A 22599-nucleotide genomic window follows, 5' to 3' on the forward strand; every position below is an offset into this window, starting at 1 on the left:
ACCAGATCAATGTGGAGCTATATACAGGGAGTACCAGTACCAGATCAATGTGGAGCTATATACAGGGAGTACCAGATCAATATGCAGAGGAACGAGGTATTTGAGGTAGATATGTACATGAAGGCAGAGTATAGTGACTAGGCATCAGGATAGATAATAATAAGGTATTTGAGGTAGATATGTACATGAAGGCAGAGTATAGTGACTAGGCATCAGGATAGATAATAATAAGGTATTTGAGGTAGATATGTACATGAAGGCAGAGTATAGTGACTAGGCATCAGGATAGATAATAATAATACGGTATTTGAGGTAGATATGTACATGAAGGCAGAGTATAGTGACTAGGCATCGGGATAGATAATAATAAGGTATTTGAGGTAGATATGTACATGAAGGCAGAGTATAGTGACTAGGCATCAGGATAGATAATACTAATACGGTATTTGAGGTAGATATGTACATGAAGGCAGAGTATAGTGACTAGGCATCAGGATAGATAATAATAATAATACGGTATTTGAGGTAGATATGTACATGAAGGCAGAGTATAGTGACTAGGCATCAGGATAGATAATAATAAGGTATTTGAGGTAGATATGTACATGAAGGCAGAGTATAGTGACTAGGCATCAGGATAGATAATAATAAGGTATTTGAGGTAGATATGTACATGAAGGCAGAGTATAGTGACTAGGCATCAGGATAGATAATAATACGGTATTTGAGGTAGATATGTACATGAAGGCAGAGTATAGTGACTAGGCATCAGGATAGATAATAATAATACGGTATTTGAGGTAGATATGTACATGAAGGCAGAGTATAGTGACTAGGCATCAGGATAGATAATAATAAGGTATTTGAGGTAGATATGTACATGAAGGCAGAGTATAGTGACTAGGCATCAGGATAGATAATAATAAGGTATTTGAGGTAGATATGTACATGAAGGCAGAGTATAGTGACTAGGCATCAGGATAGATAATAATAAGGTATTTGAGGTAGATGTGTACATGAAGGCAGAGTATAGTGACTAGGCATCAGGATAGATAATAATAATAATAATACGGTATTTGAGGTAGATATGTACATGAAGGCAGAGTATAGTGACTAGGCATCAGGATAGATAATAATAAGGTATTTGAGGTAGATATGTACATGAAGGCAGAGTATAGTGACTAGGCATCAGGATAGATAATAATACGGTATTTGAGGTAGATATGTACATGAAGGCAGAGTATAGTGACTAGGCATCAGGATAGATAATAATACGGTATTTGAGGTAGATATGTACATGAAGGCAGGGTATAGTGACTAGGCATCAGGATAAATCATAATAAGAGTAAAATAACGAACAGATTAGCAACAGAAAATGATGAGTGTAAAAGTGTGTGTGTGTGCGTGTATGTGTTGTGTTGGTGTGCATGTGTGTGTTATGTGTGTGTGCGTATGTGCTGTATGTGAATGTGTGTGGGTTTTGTGTGCGTGTCAGTGTAGTGTATCCACTGAGGGGAGATGAGGTGTCACAGGGCTGGCTGTAGACAGTGCTACTGTAAATGGCCTGACAGACAGCAGAGATAGGGACTTCCGTGCATGTCAGTTCTTGTCCCGTCACCACCAACCTTCAGAGGGCCCCTGGCTTTTCCAGCAGGGGGTGATCGTGGCGGGCGGTGAAGAGTACCTCGTCGAGCCTCTGACCCCGGCCGAAAACCTCACTAGGGCGGAGAGGGGGAAGGGCCGCCCCCATGTGGTTTACAAGAGGTCATCTCTTCGCCACCAGTACATGGACCAGTCCTGTGGTGTCATCGGTAGGTAGAGCTGTCTGGGTACTGGGCATAACAGGACCCTTTAAACTTCCAACTTACGATTGTATTCGCATAGTTTATGATACTCTGTACAGCAGTCTCAGTTTACAGGGAATAATAACCTCATTTTAATACATTCACCTTAATATCACTCTTACCATCAGTCAAAATGTTGTGGAGTGGCTCTAATCGGGTAGTGTACCCTTTTCTTTATCAGTACCATCAGCCCCTATCTCTGTCTGTGTGACTGTGTCTCAGATGAGAAGCCAGGTAAAGGCATGGCCTGGTGGCAGAGGACTCTGAAGACTCCTCCCAACCCCATCAGCCGAGGCCAGCTGCCCCTGAAGAGGTCTGTGAGCAGAGAGCGCTACGTAGAAACACTGGTGGTGGCCGACAAGATGATGGTGGGGTACCACGGCCGCCGGGACATCGAGCAGTACATCCTGGCTGTCATGAATATTGTAAGTTTCACATCGAGTCAGATCACTACAACTTGCAGGGTGGAAAAGTCAGATTTTTTTTTAAAAAGCCCCATAATGTCCTATTGTCCTACTTTATTGTGACTGTGTTGAGGATTGAGTCTAGGATTGTTGTTACTGTATTAAATGGTTCTCCTGTCTTCACCTGCAGATAGTGTAGCTGAGGTCATGACATAGTAGTAGTTTTTACAGGATATCACTTCACACCCTGTCGCTCAGATGGCTACACACACACTCATGTCTGGAATGCCTTTAATGAATGGTTGGCCTTATTTTACTGTTCTGCATCCATCTTGTCACAAAAGCCCATTCAGAGGAAACTACAGAAGCACATTGTAAAGTAACCCAAATTACACGAGTTGTGTCAATAATGACAAGTGTCTTTCCCTTGGGTTGTAAGTGATAGTGATGAATGATGTGTCAGCTCTTTTTAAGACTGGTCTTTTCTTGTTTCCCTGGAGGTCAGGTTGCCAAACTGTTCCAGGATTCTAGCCTGGGGAACGCAGTGAACATCGTGGTGACCCGCCTCATCCTGCTCATGGAGGACCAGGTATTCTTTTCTAGACCCATTCTGGAAAAATCTCTGCCTTTCAATGGACAGTGGAGTCTGCATCCATCCACCTTGCCTCTGCTCTGCTCCGCATCCCAGTCCAGTCCAGCTTGGTTTCCCGGGCCAGCGTCTATGAGCTCCTTGTTTGTGTCAAATTCTTGGCTTAAGTGTCTTTCCTCCCCTGCTCTCGGTGGAAACTTGTAAGCGGAGCCGTTTGTGGCAGTGGAGAGAGAGTGACCTGCCAAGCAGCCCAGCCATGACTGCATTTGTTGTTGCTGGTGACCTCTCGGGTCGTTGATATGACGCACATTAGTGCTCTAGAAAAAAGTGCTCTAGAAAAAGTGCAGGCAGGCCGGGCAGGCAGGCAGGGCGGGCAGGCATGCAGGCAGGCACGCCTCACTGTGGCCCAGTGTCTTATCCACCTACTGCCTGGGGATTGACATGAAGGTCATGTCAGTGCTTGGTCCCGGTCCTGTCCACCAGGCCAGTCAGCCAGGCCCCGTGCTGCTAACGGCATGCGGTCAGACTGAGTGCCAGGACAGGGTTACACTTTCTGATGTAATGTGGACCTAATAAGCCTTCCTACGGATGATTCAAATGGTATCTGAGGGAGACTAGTGGTTTTGCGGTGAAGACACCGTGGCAGTCTAATAACAACCTGTATGATTCATACTAGAGAGCTGAAAATAATCCCCTGTAATTTGCCCCGGGCATATGCCATCTGACAAAGAAAGAAATGAATAAATAAATGTTATGATCATTAGCAGTAGTATTAGTATTATTCTTGCTGTTCGGTCTGTTGAGGTTGGGGTAAGACCAAAAGTAGTCTCGCTGAGAAGAGTGGAGAGGGTCTGTCATTTCCAGCTGAAAACTGCCCCTGGAAAACAAAATAGACTAGCCAGCCCACTGAGCCCAGAGATGAAGGATTGTGGGATGAGACAATTACTAGTTATGTCACCACCATGGGCATTCCTGTGTTACGAGCCTTACCCAGCTGTGGCCAGGAGAGCATTCCCTCGTCTCTGCCAAGGCGGCTAATGGCAGCGAGAGAGCAAAGCAGAGGGAGCTCCTGTCCTCATCAGCTCAGTCCAATAGCCCCGTGGCAGAGGGCTGGGCTGCTTAATACTAGGCTCATTGCACAGCTATTGAACTGGTCAATTCTGTTCATGTAGTAAAAATGTATTATTGTTCCACATGGGGAATGTCTGTCTCATTACTTCTTCAGGCCCGTAAATTATTGTCAGGTCGTTGCAGATAGTAAAAGTGGCACATCTATGAAAACCTAAAGGTGATTATACAGTCATTTGATTATTTCACTGTACACTTCCAGATGATGTTGGTTTCAGTTTGTATTCCCTCTCTGTCTCTGTCAGCCGACTCTAGAGATCAACCACCATGCAGGGAAGTCCCTGGACAGCTTCTGTAAGTGGCAGAAATCTATCCAGAACCGGAATGGCAACGGGAACGCCATCCCAGACAACGGCATCGCTCACCACGACACTGCTGTGCTCATCACCAGGTCAGCACCCCCAGCACCGAAACATTCTTAGTGATTCAGTGTGATAAGCATGCACAACTCAGACTTTCACATAAGTCATTCATTGACCTCAATGGGAGACTTGCTCAAGAATTCGAGATAAGTGCACAGATCTTAAGACAGAATACAGCTCTTAGTACCAAATGGTACAAGCTAGCATTGTCAATACACATAATTAACCCCTCTCTAGCCTAATTCCTTAACGATCCACTATTGAGTCTATTGGAAAAGATAATATATTGTGCTCAATTTATTCTTCTTTGAATTAGGGTTTTAGTAAGAACTGACTCCATATCCTGCCCTCTGAGTTCACTGACTCTTTCTCTTGCCCCATGGCCTCTCATTTTTGCCAAGTGTGCGTTTGTGTCTGGTCCTGTCTGGAGTGACGAAACTTAGGTTGTTCTGCTCAACTGAGCATCTGGAGGGAGAACGCTGTGGAGAGGGAGGGAGAAAGAACGAAAGAGGTAGTGAGAGAAAGAGAGAGAGAGAGAGAGAGAGAGTAGGAATCAGAGTACAGCTGCCTTGAATCTGACAGCCCTGAGCCGAGCCAAGGAAGCAAAGTATAGTTTCAGAAATAGAGAGGCGCTCTATTTAGGGGGAAAACAGCAACAGCAGTAACACAATACTGTAGAGAGATACAACAGAGCACCATTCACTGAAAAACGCTGCTCTGCCCATGCATGGGCCCCTGTTCCTACTCGCTTGTATTCTCTTTTCTTGGAGTGTCTTGGGATGTTAGATCTGTGAAAATAGGTTCTTTATATGAAAACTTTTATCAAAGAGGGATTGAAAATGTCCAGAGGACACTGCAATAACCATCCTTTTATTTCCTGCCATTGTTCAGACCGTATCAGTCACATATCAAGTCTGGTGTGTGTCCATAACTGCCTCTGAGAGAGAGAGGAGAAAGAAAGGGAGGGAGAGACAAAGAGAGAGAAGAGAAAGGAGAGAAAGAGTGGATGTCTGTGTGCATGTGCACTCCCGTGTGTGTGTGAGAGAGAGAGTCCGTGTGTGTGATTACGTGTGTGAATGCTTTTTGCTCAATGTACTGTATGTTTAAATGTGAGTACCTGTCAGGGTGTGGAAGCACCGACTGCCAGACTATTCATTTGAGTAAATGGCCTGGTTTATTTTCCTTGCTGTTCCCAGGTACGACATCTGCATCTACAAGAACAAGCCATGTGGAACCCTAGGTAGGACATCTGGTCAAACCTGCCCCCGCCCAGCCCAGGAGAGGGCTAACCCTGGTTACACACACTGCACACAGGTCGCTTGTTGGGAAGCACTGAGCTTCAGTGTCAGACTATATATAATCTTGAGCAGCCAGGGGAGGGGATGTGACTCAGAAAACTGCCCTCATTTTCACTTTGCACTCCCTCACTATTAAGTACTTAACTACCACATCTCTGCTGCAGCTGACTGACCAGCATGACTGACTAGCACAGTCTTAAGGCGTCCGCATGCTTCCCAGCCAAAACAGTTTGGTAGAGTTCGTGCATATATTACAACGAGATTTTGTGACGTTTTTGTTCGTTTTTGACTTTGATTCGTTTTTTGGGGGGTTGTGCAGGCACATACATTTTTTTCTGGAGGCATGCCAGAGTTTTCAGCCGAAGTCTACGCCCCTTCGTCAGTGATTCGTCAATAAAGTCTTTGTTGTCATGCAACGAGAGACGACTCGTTTTCATGCATATTTTTTAAATGGAAAAATACTGCACTGAACATCTTTGTTAGATGTAAAATTGCGCAGCTAAGATCATTTCGGCAAATATGTAGAATTTTATGACAGATTTCTTGAGTTATCTTAGATTAATTCAGACTTTTTTAACAGACAAACAATACTATTGCCGTTTTTTTCTCAATTTTCAAGCGATCTTTTAAAGGAGTATGTGAGCGCACTCGTTCTGTTCCGCTAGTCGAGTTCCGCTAGTCGAGTTACGCTAGTCGAGTTACGCTAGTCGAGTTACGCTAGCCGCCAGCCAAACTAAAGCATGCGGACGCCTTTAGAGTGACATGTAGATGCAGAATCTAGGTTTTTAGGTTTTGGCTAAGTTTATATAAATATATAAAGTAACTGCCAAAATAAAGGAAACACTTGAGTAACTGAGGGATACACAGTAGATTGAAAGCAGGTGCTTCCACCCAAGTGTAGTTCCTGAGTTAATTAAGCAATTAACATCCCATCATGCTTAGGGTCAAGTATAAAAATGTCCAGTTGTCCATTATTTTCCACTACCATGACTACAAGAAGAGATTTCAGTGACTTTGAAAGAGGGTTCTGAAAGGGGGTTTAAAGTGTGTGTGTGTGTCAGTTACCAGTTCTCAACCCAATTGAACACTTATAGGAGATTCTGGAGCGGCGCCTGAGACAGCGTTTTCCACCATCAACGAAACACCAAGAATGGTGTCGCATCCCTCCAATAGAGTTCCAGACACTCGTAGAGTGCCAAGGCACATTGAAGTTGTTCTGATGGCACAATGCCCTATTACACTACATTACCTATTACCTATTACACTACATGATTGTATCTGGACACCTGCTCTTTGAACATCTCATTCCAAATCCTGGGCATTAATATGGAGTTGGTCCACCCTTTGCTGCTATACCAGCCTCCACTCTTCTGGGAAGGCTTTCCACTAGATGTTGGAACATTACTGCGGGGACTTGCTTCTATTCAGCCACGAGAATTAGTTAGGTCGGGCACTGATGTTGGGTGATTAGGCCTGGCTCGCAGTCGGTGTTCCAATTCATCCCAAAGTTGTTCAATGGGGTTGAGGTCAGGGCTCTGTGCAGGCCAGTCAAGTTCTTCCACACCGATCTCGAGGTCGGGTAGGTAGCGTACTCCTGGCATCCGCCAGATGGTGAAGTGTGATTCATCAATCCAGAGATCGCGTTTCCACTGCTCCAGAGTCCAATGGCGGCGAGCTTTACACCACTCTTGGCATTGTGCATGGTGATCTTAGGCTTATGTGTGGCTGCTCGGTCATGGAAATCCATTTCATGAAGCTCCCGACGAACAGTTCTTGTGCTGACTTTGTTTCCAGAGGCAGTTTGGAACTCGGTAGTGAGTGTTGCAACCGAGGACAAACTATTTTTAAGCATTATTCGCTTCAGCACTTGGCGGTTCCGTTCTGTGAGCTTGTGTGGCTTACCACTTCGCCACTTCACAATAACAGCACTTACAGTTGACTGGGGCAGCTCTAGCAGGGCAGAAATTTGACGAACTGACTTGTTGGAAAGGTGGCATCCTATGACGTTGCCACATTGAGAGTCACTGAGCTCTTCAGTAAGGCCATTCTACTGTCAATGTTTGTCTATGGAGATTGCATGGCGGTGTGCTCGATGTTATACACCTGCCAACAACGGGTGTGGCTGAAATAGCCAAATCCACTAATTTGAAGGGGGGTCCACATGCTTTTGTATATGTAGTGTAAGACACTTTATGTTGTTTCCTTTATTTTGTCAGTTACCTGTGTATGTTATGTGTTAGCATGTAACTGTATGTATTTTAACATTTGCATAATCTCTGTATGTATGAATGTGAATGGACATGTATGGCTATGTTAGTGACAGTATTGTGTGTCTCTCTGTTCCAGGTCTAGCACCAGTGGGAGGGATGTGTGAGCCAGAGAGGAGCTGCAGCATCAACGAGGACATTGGCCTGGCCACAGCCTTCACCATCGCCCATGAAATAGGACACACGTAAGGAGCTTGCCCACATCACCTATATTACCCTTTTACTGACCACGGGACCTGACCAGGAAAATCATCAGAGCCCCAGTTCTTGCCTTCGTTACAGTCATCATAAACACACCTTTGACACACACACCCTTTGGCGTTAGGCTCTGTTTCTGCTTTATGGACCTGCGCTGTTTCAACAGACCACTCTTTCACTGGTGTCACCTGTGACCCCACACAGGAGACCCTGCCTCTGTACCTGGCTTCTGGTCCTGCCTTTCTTCCCTTACACCCCCATGCCCCCTGCCCTTACCCAAGCACCCCTGGGCTGGGCTGACCTGAGCTAAACTTATCCAAAGCCCAACCTACTAGCGAGATTGCTGTTAGATTAGAGCCGTACCAGAGGGAGAAGTTACGTAACTACCTCCATGAGTAATTTCCATCAATTGAGAACGTGTTAATAACTTTATATTTTCTTTCAGTCATGTGCTATTTATAACAAGTGGAACAAGTTACGAGTGTGGCCAGTACAGTATTTCATTCTGGGCCTACCACAGTGCCTGGCAGTAGGCATTTCTTTTGTACCTTCCCTCCAAGACATTTTGTTTTACTTGCTGGCCTGGCATACCAGCCGATCTGCCTCACTTACTCATGCATACATATTTATCTAGGTGTATGCTCCACCGGGCATTTCCAAGCCTCTTCATTCCCTGCCATGAAAGAGGATTCTGATGTTTTCCTTTCGAAAGCCATTACTTTGTATCATTTTTGAAAATCCTCAATTTCTGCTAAGTAATTGAGTGTGCCATTTACCTACGTGCGCACACAGGCCTCAGGGGTATTTTCACAGGTGGCAAACCCATTGGTGCTCCCCCCTAATGGCTAGTCCAGGTACCTTTGAACTGGATGGGGTGCTTATACCCTGGGGCTGTCTAGACGGCAGGCCTAGTCTTTAACTGTGTGGGTGTGTGTGTGTGTGTGTGTGTGTGTGTGTGTGTGTGTGTGTGTGTGTGTGTGTGTGTGTGTGTGTGTGTGTGTGTGTGTGTGTGTGTGTGTGTGTGTGTGTGTGTGTGTGTGTGTGTGTGTGTGTGTGTGTGTGTGTGTGTGTGTGTGTGTGTGTGTGAAAGCATAGAGATTCTTTGCTGTCTGTTAAATCTGCACAGACCTCAGAGACAGAGCTCATGGTGTTAATACGAGTTTAACAGAGATGATATATGAGTAAAGAACTTGCCTTTTGCCCGATACCAATACCCCAATATTTCACACATACTCAGTTAACCAGGTGATATATCAACACAGTACCATCTCTCTCTCCCTGCAGGTTTGGGATGAACCATGACGGAGTTGGCAACGGCTGTGGCTCCCGCAGTCAGGAGACAGCCAAGCTGATGGCTGCACACATCACCATGAAGACCAACCCTTTCGTCTGGTCCGCCTGCAGCCGAGACTACATCACCAACTTCCTGGAGTGAGTGTACAGCACATACAGTACAACAAAGTGGAAGCATAAGGAGTTATAAAGTTGATCATGATTTTATTGTGGGGTAGATTAACTGGGTGCATTCCAAGTGAGGTGACGTCTATCTTTGTTGTGTTGGGACCTCTTTTTCAGTGTCTTCTCCTGTTTGTATCCCTGTAGCTCAGGCATGGGTTCCTGCCTCAACAACGTCCCCCCCAAGCAGGATTTTTTGTACCCCACTACGGCCCCCGGCCAGGCCTACGATGCAGATGAGCAGTGCCGCTTCCAATATGGAGTGAAGTCTCGGCAGTGTAAATATGGGGTACCTAATCACCTTCCTTATCTTCTTCCTCCTCCTCGAACTTGCTTGATAAGGCTGTATGGTCATTTTTACCAGGCAGATACATTCAGTACTGTATGTGTGGCCCGTGTAGGAATTAAACTCCCAACTCTGGTGCTGCAAGCGCCATGCTCCAATCAACTGTCTGATCCATTAGTACCATGTGCAGATTGTCCTCTGGCATATCTTTGGCTCTCTGCCCACCCTGACCAGGGCAGCATGATGGCAGACAGAGTAGCCCCTGGATTTGGACTGATATTTATTTGTCTCCCAGCTAGAGTTTTCTTCCCCTTTTTGTTATCCAGTCCCACTGGATTTTGTCCCCATGTGTTAAGAATTTCTGAAGAAGTCTTGTGCTACCTTTATTTTATTAGACAGTCTATTTTATTGGCCCGACAGCTTAGTGAGCGGACATCTGGAACAAAATAGCACTTTATAGTGTCATTATCATTGATACTATGTAGTCAGAGCATATGTATACAATAAAATACAACGCCATAAGTCTTAAATACATTAAGACCACAGAGATCAGAGGTAGTTGAACCAACCTGGTTCCGTCTGCTCCATGTCCTGGCTGGGCTCATCTGTGCTTGTTGTCTCTATATGAGCTGAAATGGACGCACTCTAACAGCTCTCTCTGTGCCTGCAGGAAGTCTGTAGTGAGCTGTGGTGCATGAGCAAGAGCAACCGCTGCATCACCAGCAGCATACCCGCCGCCGAAGGAACCATCTGTCAAACCAATACCATAGAGAAAGGGGTAAGCACTGGGATGTTCCATTACTAGCAGAAATGGGGGTGTTTGGTGTGCAAATGTCAATTTGAAAGAAAAAAATATTTCAATAGTTCCACAGCTTGTCCCTCCCCTGTGTGTGTACTTTAGTGGTGCTATAAGAGAGTGTGTGTGGTCTACGGGACAAGGCCAGAGGGGGTGGACGGCGGCTGGGGTCTCTGGACTCCCTGGGAAGAGTGCAGCCGTACCTGTGGGGGAGGAGTGTCCTCCTCCATCCGCCATTGTGACAGCCCCAGGTGAGTGGTGCTGCAAATGGAGGGTGATGTGGATCTCAACTCTGTCTATAGGGATTTGCCATTGGATTCCCAGCCACTGTACGACTGTAATCTGTCTATAGGGATTTGCCATTGGATTCCCAGCCACTGTATGACTGTAAAGTCATAGGATTGTATCTGACTGGCTCTTCCTAACTTCCAAGCACAACTGTTTGTTGAGGATGAGAGACATCAGTCTACCACCAATCATTTTAACACCCCACTATAATCACCCACGTGCGACAATGACAGCCGTAATAAAGTTTTAACACAGATAGTGGCAAACTGACTTCTCTCTGGTGTTTCTACTGAGGAGTTTGATTGGCTTGGATAGCTAACTAATAAAAAGACAGACTGTTTGAGATTGAAACAGGGTGGTAGAGCCCAGCCAGCCAGGCGGGAGGAGAATAGATGCCAGTGTCATTGGGGAGTTTTTGTTAAATTGCACTCAGATGTGTTTCGCCTCTGCTTTTCTGGTTCCAGGCCAACCATTGGTGGAAAGTATTGTCTGGGAGAGAGGAAGCGCTTCAGATCGTGCAATATTGACGTGAGTGGTGGAGCAGAGCGAAGCAGCAGCTCTCTCTGAAAGGCCTACAGTTCCATCACATACTCATCCTGGCCAGGCCCAGCTCTCAACACAGATCTACAGCTCTCAGACTGACCTAATTATCCGCAGCCTGCCCAGCCCCGAACTAAAGCCCTCACTTTGTGTGTGTGTGTGTGTGTGTGTGTGTGTGTGTGTGTGTGTGTGTGTGTGTGTGGTGGAGTGTAGAGGCTACTGTGAGTATTACTGTAAATGACTGCTGGCAGCGAGAGAGACAAGGGAGGGATACAGTGGGGGCCTGAGATTTGACTGACATACAGCTGTTCTGTGCCACTCTGTGTGTGTCTGTTTTAGGAGTGCCCTGCAGGCTCTCAGGATTTCCGGGAGATTCAGTGCTCCGACTTCGACAACGTTACTTTCCGGGGGAAATTCTACACCTGGAAACCCTACAGGGGAGGTGGGTACAGTATATGTGTGTACCCCCCTCCACAGCAGGCTGTTTTACATCATTACAGAGGTGTCTGCTCGGTGGCCATTGCAGGCCGAAAGCATCTGTAGATATGGAGAGAGCTGATATTAGAGCAGACACACCTGGAGCTTCCAGATAGAGAACAGAGCAGCAGTAGATGGAGGGAGCTGAGCAGCAGTAGATGGAGGGAGCTGAGCAGCAGTAGACGGAGGGAGCTGAGCAGCAGTAGATGGAGGGAGCTGAGCAGCAGTAGATGGAGGGAGCTGAGCAGCAGTAGACGGAGGGAGCTGAGCAGCAGTAGACGGAGGGAGCTGAGCAGCAGTAGACGGAGGGAGCTGAGCAGCAGTAGACGGAGGGAGCTGAGCAGCAGTAGACGGAGGGAGCTGAGCAGCAGTAGACGGAGGGAGCTGAGCAGCAGTAGACGGAGGGAGCTGAGCAGCAGTAGACGGAGGGAGCTGAGCAGCAGTAGACGGAGGGAGCTGAGCAGCAGTAGACGGAGGGAGCTGAGCAGCAGTAGACGGAGGGAGCTGAGCAGTAGTAGTTGGAGGGAGCTGAGCAGTAGTAGTTGGAGGGAGCTGAGCAGCAGTAGACGGAGGGAGCTGAGCAGCAGTAGTTGGAGGGAGCTGAGCAGCAGTAGACGGAGGGAGCTGAGCAGCAGTAGATGGAGGAAGCTGAGCAGCAGTAGATGGAGGGAGCTGAGCAGCAGTAGATGGAGGGAGCTGAACAGCAGTAGATAGAGGGAGCTGAGCAGCAGTAGATGGAGGGAGCTGAGCAGCAGTAGATGGAGGGAGCTGAGCAGCAGTAGATAGAGGGAGCTGAGCAGCAGTAGATGGAGGGAGCTGAACAGCAGCAGATGGAGGGAGCTGAGCAGCAGTAGACGGAGGGAGCTGAGCAGCAGTAGACGGAGGGAGCTGAGCAGCAGTAGACGGAGGGAGCTGAGCAGCAGTAGACGGAGGGAGCTGAGCAGTAGTAGTTGGAGGGAGCTGAACAGCAGTAGATAGAGGGAGCTGAGCAGCAGTAGATAGAGGGAGCTGAGCAGCAGTAGATGGAGGGAGCTGAACAGCAGCAGATGGAGGGAGCTGAGCAGCAGTAGACGGAGGGAGCTGAGCAGCAGTAGACGGAGGGAGCTGAGCAGCAGTAGACGGAGGGAGCTGAGCAGCAGTAGACGGAGGGAGCTGAGCAGTAGTAGTTGGAGGGAGCTGAACAGCAGTAGATAGAGGGAGCTGAGCAGCAGTAGATGGAGGGAGCTGAACAGCAGTAGATAGAGGGAGCTGAGCAGCAGTAGATAGAGGGAGCTGAGCAGCAGTAGATGGAGGGAGCTGAGCAGCAGTAGATGGAGGGAGCTGAGCAGCAGTAGATAGAGGGAGCTGAGCAGCAGTAGACGGAGGGAGCTGAGCAGCAGTAGACGGAGGGAGCTGAGCAGCAGTAGACGGAGGGAGCTGAGCAGCAGTAGACGGAGGGAGCTGAGCAGTAGTAGTTGGAGGGAGCTGAACAGCAGTAGATAGAGGGAGCTGAGCAGCAGTAGATGGAGGGAGCTGAACAGCAGTAGATGGAGGGAGCTGAACAGCAGTAGATAGAGGGAGCTGAGCAGCAGTAGATAGAGGGAGCTGAGCAGCAGTAGATGGAGGGAGCTGAGCAGCAGTAGATGGAGGGAGCTGAGCAGCAGTAGATAGAGGGAGCTGAGCAGCAGTAGATGGAGGGAGCTGAACAGCAGCAGATGGAGGGAGCTGAGCAGCAGTAGATGGAGGGAGCTGAGCAGCAGTAGACGGAGGGAGCTGAGCAGCAGTAGACGGAGGGAGCTGAGCAGCAGTAGACGGAGGGAGCTGAGCAGCAGTAGACGGAGGGAGCTGAGCAGCAGTAGACGGAGGGAGCTGAGCAGTAGTAGTTGGAGGGAGCTGAGCAGCAGTAGACGGAGGGAGCTGAGCAGCAGTAGTTGGAGGGAGCTGAGCAGCAGTAGACGGAGGGAGCTGAGCAGCAGTAGATGGAGGGAGCTGAGCAGCAGTAGATGGAGGGAGCTGAGCAGCAGTAGATGGAGGGAGCTGAACAGCAGTAGATAGAGGGAGCTGAGCAGCAGTAGATAGAGGGAGCTGAGCAGCAGTAGATGGAGGGAGCTGAGCAGCAGTAGATGGAGGGAGCTGAGCAGCAGTAGATAGAGGGAGCTGAGCAGCAGTAGATGGAGGGAGCTGAGCAGCAATAGATAAGGGGGAGCTGAGCAGCAGTAGATAGAGAGAGCTGAGCAGCAGTAGATAGAGAGAGCTGAGCAGCAGAGTACTGCCAGACAGTGGGCCCAGAAAGGGAAGAGAGGAGAAGAAGGGAAAGCTGAAGAAAGTTTACTGTCTGGCTCCCATATGCTTGTTCTGGAAAGTCTATCCCCAGCTGGAATTCCTGTGCTTGATGAGCGCTGCGCTGGACGCAAAAGATAAATACTTTCGACGACATAACTGCCTTTAATCTACCAGTCCAATAACATAATGGCTTACAGAGAGGCCCTCTCCAACTCCAGGCAACAAGTGCTTCTTTCATCAAGTCAGCTGATTTTACAATGGAAATCCCTTGCAACTGTTAAAATACTAGCTGTGCCATGGTTTGCCCTGCGTTATGGCCAGATCCCACATCCCAGCCCCCTTCTCTCCCCTCACTCACTCACTCACTCACTCACTCACTCACTCACTCACTCACTCACTCACTCACTCACTCACTCACTCCTTCACTCCTCTTTCTTTCTCCGTCTCTATCCTGCTTTCTTCCCCCTCTCTTTCTCATTTCCTCTCTCCTTCTCTCTGTCCTGTACTCAGACACCTCTAGCAAGCCGTCGGGCTTGACTCAGGCAGCCAAGGACAGTTCATTAAATAAAGCATGCAGCGTTTTAGCAGTCATATTTGTTTTTTGAGAGGCCTGAGCCATTCACATTGTTGCACTCAGTCCAACAACCTTCGCAGGCAGCCTTCCTCCAGCAGGCCCCTCAAGTCAGTCAGTCAGCCAGCCTCCATCCATCCATCCATCCATCCATCCATCCAGCATCCAAACCTGTTTCCCTTCAGACTGGAAGCAGGCATGCCAAAGCACAGCACCATGGGAGTTAGAGTTTTCCATCATCCCACCACTTTATCGTCCGCTAGCCTCGCAGGCAGCAAATAGTGTACCTGTACCTACAGTGCCAGCACAAACAGAGCCCAAAGTGAGCTTTTCAAACAGTGGAACTAGCTTGAAATGGGTATATTTGGCTAGTGCACAGCCGTGGCAGTATTAGATTACTTGTTAAGGCCCATAAACTGATATGTTAGTGCACGGCTGCTCACCCAGTCTGCAGGGGGGTTGTGGTGGGCTATGACACCCTGGCTGAGAGAGGCTTCCTGGGAGACTTAGTGGAAAGTCTGCTTCCTGGTCCTGGTTGTAACTGCCAGTTGTTTAGGGCATGATTAGCACTTTATTCCTGCTCTCACATGACCAGAGCCTGGCCAGGTTATAATGCTGACCAAAGGGTGGTGATGGTGAGTAAAGTGAGACCATGTGTGTGGTTCTGTTGTGTTGCATTGTGTGGATGTGTGTGTATGTGGGAGCAGGTGTGCTGGTGTGTTTCCGTGCTGAGACATTGATTGGCCTTGTCAGCCAATAAGATAGCTCAGTGTGGTCGCTGGCATGCTCAGTAAAGTGGCAGAAATGAGAGCACCTGTCAGTGCACAAATAACCCCGCCCCCAGTCCCCCCCCCTCTCTCACTCTCTCCCTCTCTTCCTCTCTCTCTCTTCTCTCTCTCCTCTCTCCCTGTCAGTTTTTGTGCTAGTCTGCATGATAACCACATTCCTCTTTCACAGGGAATCTGCTGAGAGATGCACTATTTCTGTTAGCTCCCTCTGTTTTTTTGTTGTGAGCTTTTGTGTGGTTGTGGGTGAGTCTGGGGGGGACTTAATCACATTCAGCTGCTTGTTCTCTTGATGTTAGCAATCCAAATTGTGCTCTCCTCCCTCTAGACCCCTTCTACCTCCCCCTCTGCTTTTGGCACCCGAGTCCTTACAGCTGTGGGAGAACAAATTAACTGCATCGAACATAAAACCCAAAAGCTCATTAAAATACCATGCGTGGCCATCAGACACATATTAGAGCAGCCTGCGGGGTTTCTCAGTAATGAAGGTGAACGGCTGGATTCATTGTATTGTGCTTCACCCGAAAGGAGGTATCAGGTCTGGAAGTGCTAAAAAAGCAATTTGTTATTGTGTTGGCGTTAATGTTGCTAACACGACACGTGTTTGAGCAAAGAAATGATGTGGAAAACAGTGTGTGTACTATATAAATGGCTGAGTTTGGTGTTGTCTCTGCTGGCTGCTGCAGATGAGATTCTATAGGGGACCTCCACAGCTGCTTCTCTGGTCAACACAAGCTAGCTTTTTTATTTACCCTCCTTTTCCTCCCCAATTTAATTCTTGGCTCATCACTGCAAGTCCCCAACTGTCTCGGGAGAGGCGAAGGTAGAGTCATGAGTCCCCCGAAACATGCCTAACCGTGCTCCTTAACACCAGCCAGCCGCACCTTTGTGTCAGAGGAAACGCCAGCCAGTTGGCAACCGGGGTCAGCCTGCAGGCACTCAGCCTGCCACAAGAAGTCGCTAGAGCGCGATGAGCCAAGTAAAGCCCCTAACCAATTGTGCACCGTCCCGGCGCAGCCCGGGAATGAACCCGGGTCTGTAGTAACGCCTCTAGCACTGCAATGCTGTGCCTTAGACCACTGAGCCACTCAGGAGGCCCTCAGCCAGATGAAAAAGCTAGATTGTGTTGTTTACCAAGAGTATTACATGACACCTAATGAAACGTACAGCTCTTAACCTCTGACTTATTTATTATGGTATTGTCAAGTCCTTGCCAAAACACATGGGCTCTTGTGAAGATCTTTTTGTAATGGCTTAGATATTGGACTGACAGACGTAAGGTTGCGGGTTCAAATCCCACTTGGGCTTACCTCAGAAACCTAAATTGAATGATAGATCTGTTACTGTTTGCCTGTATTGATTTGTTTCATGTTCCTCTTCTCTGTTGACCAGGTGGAGTGAAGTTCTGCTCTCTGAACTGCCTGGCGGAGGGATATAACTTCTACACAGAGCGTGCTCCGGCTGTGGTGGACGGGACACCATGTCGAGACGACTCTCTGGATGTCTGTGTGAACGGAGAGTGCAAGGTGAGACTGTTCTGTCCTTTCTAGCCCTCATTTATCTCCCTCTTTTCCTCCCTCCCATCCTCCTACTAGTCTTGCTGAATGGTAAATCCATTTGAATTCAATCACTTTTTGACAGCACCCCTTTTGAACGAATTTGAACAAAACCTTCCATACATATTTGCCCATTGTAGAAGTGCTCAGAAAGTGACTTTTCATACCCGAATGCCAAAACAATCAGGAGATAAAGGTGGTCAAAGACATTTTGCATACCCCACCATCCTTGCCTTCATCACTGGAAAAGATAAATGGTTGAGATCTATATAATTTTAAAGCTTACAGACATGGTTGTCAAACTATTTTATAACTGCTGGAAATAAGTTATTTAATACAAATGTGGTTATTTTATTTATTTACCTTTAATGTCAATTGTCTAATAATGTGTAATTATCTAATAATGTTCGCATATGTTGTAGGTTAGATCATGTTTTACATTATCTACGTTTTTTGTGTCATGTTTTGGCTGATAAATTTACATTGAAATGTTTGTCATTTAACAGACTCTCTTATCCAGAGCGGCTTACAGTAAAGTGTGTTCAACTTAAGAGAGCTAGGTGGGACAACCACTTCTCAGTCATAATAAGTACATTTTTCTTCAATAAAGTGAAGTCAGCTACACAGTCAAGGGTTTTTATTTTATTTTTACTGTTTTCTACATTGTAGAATAATAGTGAAGACATCAAAACTATAAAAGAACATACGAAAAAAAATATATACACTGCTCCAAAAAATAAAGGAACACTAAAATAACACATCTGTCAGGACCCGTTTACGAACCTGGGTCTCCGGAGTGAGAAACAGTCACTTAACCAACTGAGCCACGAATAGTCAGCAGAACCCAGAAGATGAGGCAGACACAGCAGTACTTAAGACGGTGTATTTAATAAAGTAACAAGGAGAAGTCCTTCAATACAAAAAAATGGCAAATCCAAAAGGTGGTAGGAATAGCACAAAAAAGCCTCTAGAGATACTCAAAAACAAAAACAGAATTCCACAAGAGCATCCACCGGAATCGACAAGAATACACAGAACACTAGGGCTGGGTGCTAACATACAAACACAGAGCACAGAACTGAGGGAAACTAAGGGTTTAAATACAATCAGGGGAAACGAGGCACAGGTGCAAATAATAATGGGGAACAAGGGAAAAAACATAAGGTCAAAAAGCACAATGGGGGCATCTAGTGATCAAAACCCGGAACAACCCTGGCCAAATCCTGACAGAATCCCCCCTAGGAACGGCTCCTGACGTTCCTACCAGCTCTCTCAGGGTGGAGGGCCCTGAACTGACGAATGAGGTCAGGGTCCAGGATGTCTTTGGCAGGAACCCAGGAGCGCTCCTCGGGACCGTAGCCTTCCCAGTCCACCAGATACTGCCAGGACCGCTGCACCCGGCGGGAATCCAGTGTCCGATGGACGGTATAAGCCGGCTGGCCTCCAATGACACGAGGCGGAGGGGGAGGTCTGTCTGCCGGGACAAGGGGAGAAAAAACAACAGGTTTTAACAATGAAATGTGAAATGTGGGATTAATCTTAAGGGATCTGGGTAAGTGTAGGCGATAAGAAACTGGGTTAACTCTCCTGGCAACCTTGAAGGGACCGATGTATTTTTGGGACAGCTTGCGAGACTCCACCCATAGAGGTAAGTCTCTTGTGGAGAGCCAGACTCTCTGGCCGGGCGCAGGGTAGGCCCGGGACGGCGACGTCTGTTGGCTTGTTGTTGGTACCTCTGTGAGGAACGCATAAGATTAAGACGGGTCTTCCTCCACATAAGCCGACAGCGTCTGACGAACTTCAAGGCTGAAGGCACTCTGACTTCTGCCTCCTGGTCCGGGAACAATGGAGGAGCATAGCCAAACTGACACTCGTGCGGGGACATACCAGTGGAGGAGGAACGCAAGGTGTTGTGCGCGTATTCGGCCCAAACAATAAAGGATGACCATGTGGACGGGTTGTCACGAGTCATACATCGGAGGGTGGTTTCCAGCTCTTGATTCATCCTCTCTGTTTGGCCGTTGGACTCCGGATGGTACCCTGAAGATAGACTGGCAGAAGCCCCCATGAGTTGGCAGAAGGCCTTCCAAAACCTTGAGGCGAACTGGGGACCTCTGTCAGAAACCATATCTTGAGGAATGCCGAAGACTCGGAACACATGATTAATTACCAACTCAGCCGTTTCCTTGGCAGAAGATAACTTAGTCAGAGGGACGAACCTGGCCGCCTTTGAAAACCTGTCGATTATGACTAGGATAGTAGTATTGCCATGGGATGGAGGAAGTCCAGTAATAAAGTCCAATGAGATATGGGACCAGGGTCTGTGGGGAACAGGTAAAGGGTGAAGGAGTCCTTGAGGGCGGAGGTGAGAAGATTTGCCCTGGCAGCACACGGGACAGGCATTGACGAAAGTGGCAACGTCTTCTCTTATGGTAGGCCACCAGAACTTACGCTGGATGAACTCCAAGGTGCGACCTACGCCCGGATGACAGGTGAGGCGAGAGGAGTGCCCCCACAGAAGGACCTGAGTCCTCACTGCCTTGGGGACAAACAACCGATTGGCAGGACCTCCTTTCGGGTCCGGTTCGCTAGCTTGAGCACGTCTCACTGTATCCTCAACTTGCCACGAGATCGGAGCCACAATCTTAGCAGCAGGAAGGACAGGCATGTCCGTGTCATCTCGAATGGCAGGAGCGTAGAGTCGGGACAGGGCATCCGGTTTGAGATTCTTCGACCCGGGCCGATAGGTGAGGATAAACTGGAATCGATTGAAGAAAAGAGACCATCTAGCTTGTCTAGAGTTCAACCGCTTCGCCTGCTGGATATACTCCAGATTTTTGTGGTCCGTAAGCACTTGAAACGGGTGAGAAGCCCCCTCGAGCCAGTGTCTCCATTCCTTCAATGCCATCTTAACTGCTAGGAGTTCACGATTCCCCACATCGTAGTTCCTCTCAGTAGGTGGTAAGCCGGTGTGAGAAGAAAGCACACGGATGAAGCTTCTTGTCTTCACCCCTCTGAGACAGGACAGCTCCAACACCAACCTCTGATGCGTCTACCTCCACCACAAATGGTTCATCCGTAGTCGGTAGTATCAGGATGGGAGCAGAGAGAACGCGCTGCTTGAGTCCTTGGAAGGCCGTCTCAGCTTCTCTTCCCCACAAAAACCTTGCATTGCCACCCTTGGTTAAAGCTGAGAGAGGGGCTGCCACCAAGCTGAAGTTCTTGATGAACTTGCGGTAGAAGTTTGTGAAGCCCAGGAAACGCTGAACTTCCTTAACGGATTTGGGAGTGGGCCAATCCGCTACCGCCCCTACCTTCCTGGGGTCCATTTGGACTCGACCGGGTTCCACTACAAATCCCAGGAATTGTACTCGGGATGAATGGAATTCACATTTTTCCGGCTTAACGTACAGATGGCTGTCCAGGAGGCGTTTGAGTACTTGTCTGACATGCTTAGTGTGTTCTTGAAGGGAGCTCGAAAAGATGAGGATGTCATCCAAGTAAACAAACACAAATATGTTAAGCATATCCCTAAGCACATCGTTTATGAGCGCTTGGAACACCGCTGGGGCGTTGGTCAGGCCGAAGGGCATCACCAAGTATTCATAGTGACCAGTAGGCGTGTTGAAAGCGGTCTTCCACTCGTCACCAGGTCTGATCCGCACAAGATGGTATGCGTTCCGCAGGTCAAGCTTAGTGAAAACAACTGCTTCCTGGAGCAGCTCGAAGGCTGTGGCCATAAGGGGTAGCGGGTAACGGTTACGGACGGTTATGGCATTGAGTCCCCGGTAGTCGATGCAAGGACGTAATCCACCGTCTTTCTTGGCCACAAAGAAAAACCCTGCTCCCGCCGGGGAGGTGGATGGACGCATGAGGCCTGCTTCCAGAGCGTCCTTGATGTAGGTATCCATAGCAGCTCGTTCGGGTGGAGATAGGGAAAAGATCCGACCCCTGGGGGGCAAGTGCCCGGAAACAGGTCGATGGGGCAATCGTAAGGTCTATGGGGTGGTAGCATGGTGGCCCTCTGTTTGCTAAACACCAGTTTGAGGTCATGGTAACACTCGGGAACTCGGGTCAGGTCGATGGATTCTAAAGACTCGGGAGTAGAACTCGGGGAATTCTGGAAAATACAAGTAGCTTGGCACGTAGGACCCCACTGCTTGATAGTGCCCACAGACCAGTCGATGTGAGGGTTATGGCTGTGAAGCCAGGGGTATCCAAGGACGAGAGGGAACTCGGAACAGGAGATCAAATGAAAGTTCATCAATTCCTGGTGTTGTGAAACTGAAAGTCGCAAGGAGGTAGTGACATGAGTGACAAGTCCAGATCCCAAAGGGCTTCCATCCAATGTAGTGACCCTCATGGGTTCACTTAGAGGTTCAGAGGGAACGCCATTCTCCTTCGCCCAGACACCATCCATGAAGTTACCTGCGGCTCCAGAGTCTACCAAGGCTTGAAGGTGAAGCTTGTGGTTCTCTCAGGAGAGGGTGACTGGAATGAGCAGACGGGAGTTGGACGGATGGGAGGAGGTTATGTTTCCCGTTACAGTTCCCCTCGGTCTGTATGGGACAGAGCGTTTCCCTGGAGCCCGGGACACGTGGAACGGAAATGGCCCGGTTTGCCGCAATATAGACAGCGTCGCTCCCTCATCCGGCGGTCTCTCTCAGCCTGGGAGATGCGTCCAATCTGCATGGGTTCCGATGGAGCCAGCGAGGATAAAGGTGGGGACTCGGAGCTGGGACTGATAGGGGCTAGAGGTCTACGGTTGAGTTCTCTCTCTCTCAGACGCTGGTCAATGCGTGAGGCCAACTTGATCAGGGACTCGAGATTGTCCGGTGGTTCCCGAGTGGCCAGTTCATCTTGGATAGTGTCGGAAAGGCCTTTCAGAAAGCACACCGTGAGCGCCTCGTTGTTCCAGCCACTTGCTGCTGCCACCGTGCGGAACTGGATGGCATAGTCCGTCACGCTGCGCCAACCTTGGTGGAGAGTCAGGAGCTGTTTGGCTGAGTCAGAACCACTGCTTGGGCCTTGAAACACTCATTTGAATTCCTCAGCAAAGGCAGAGTAGCTGGCACAGCAGGAACTATGGGCATCCCACACAGCAGTAGCCCAGGCCAGGGCTTTCTCCGACAGCAGGGTGATGATATAAGCGATCTTAGACCGGTCGGTGGGAAACGACGAGGGTTGTAGCTCAAAGGAGAGAGAACATTGGGTGAGAAACCCTTTACAAGCACTTGGATCACCTGAGAACCGTTGGGGAGGTGGAAGACGAGGTTCAGCCAGGGGGTTAACTGCCATGGGCACGTGAATCTGAGGTACTGGGACGGGAACTGTTGCCGGGGTAAGACGATCAGATATTTGCTTAATGGAAGTCAGCATCTCCGACAGAAGATGACAATGTCTAGCCATTAAGGCCTCTTGCTGAACCAGGGCGGCTTCGTGGCGTTGGACAGTCTCCTGGTGGTGGGACAGCATGGCAAAAAGGTCCTGGGA

General features: G+C 48.4%; 1 protein-coding gene across 1 annotated transcript in view; it reads left to right on the plus strand.

The window, feature by feature from the left end:
- The window catches only part of LOC135556458 (A disintegrin and metalloproteinase with thrombospondin motifs 10-like), a 64144-nt gene that overhangs the window by 13652 nt on the left and 27893 nt on the right, over nt 1-22599 (plus strand). The window contains exons 4-16 of the mRNA XM_064989684.1: nt 1652-1811; nt 2067-2269; nt 2754-2837; nt 4211-4356; nt 5524-5567; nt 7972-8077; nt 9375-9521; nt 9693-9834; nt 10502-10609; nt 10733-10878; nt 11380-11443; nt 11795-11897; nt 16943-17076. Coding sequence (XP_064845756.1) covers nt 1652-1811; nt 2067-2269; nt 2754-2837; nt 4211-4356; nt 5524-5567; nt 7972-8077; nt 9375-9521; nt 9693-9834; nt 10502-10609; nt 10733-10878; nt 11380-11443; nt 11795-11897; nt 16943-17076 — 1587 coding nt within the window. The remainder of the gene's footprint in view (nt 1-1651; nt 1812-2066; nt 2270-2753; nt 2838-4210; nt 4357-5523; nt 5568-7971; nt 8078-9374; nt 9522-9692; nt 9835-10501; nt 10610-10732; nt 10879-11379; nt 11444-11794; nt 11898-16942; nt 17077-22599) is intronic.

The sequence above is a fragment of the Oncorhynchus masou genome, chromosome 15 (assembly GCF_036934945.1).
Source record: "Oncorhynchus masou masou isolate Uvic2021 chromosome 15, UVic_Omas_1.1, whole genome shotgun sequence".
Lineage (NCBI taxonomy): Eukaryota > Metazoa > Chordata > Actinopteri > Salmoniformes > Salmonidae > Oncorhynchus > Oncorhynchus masou.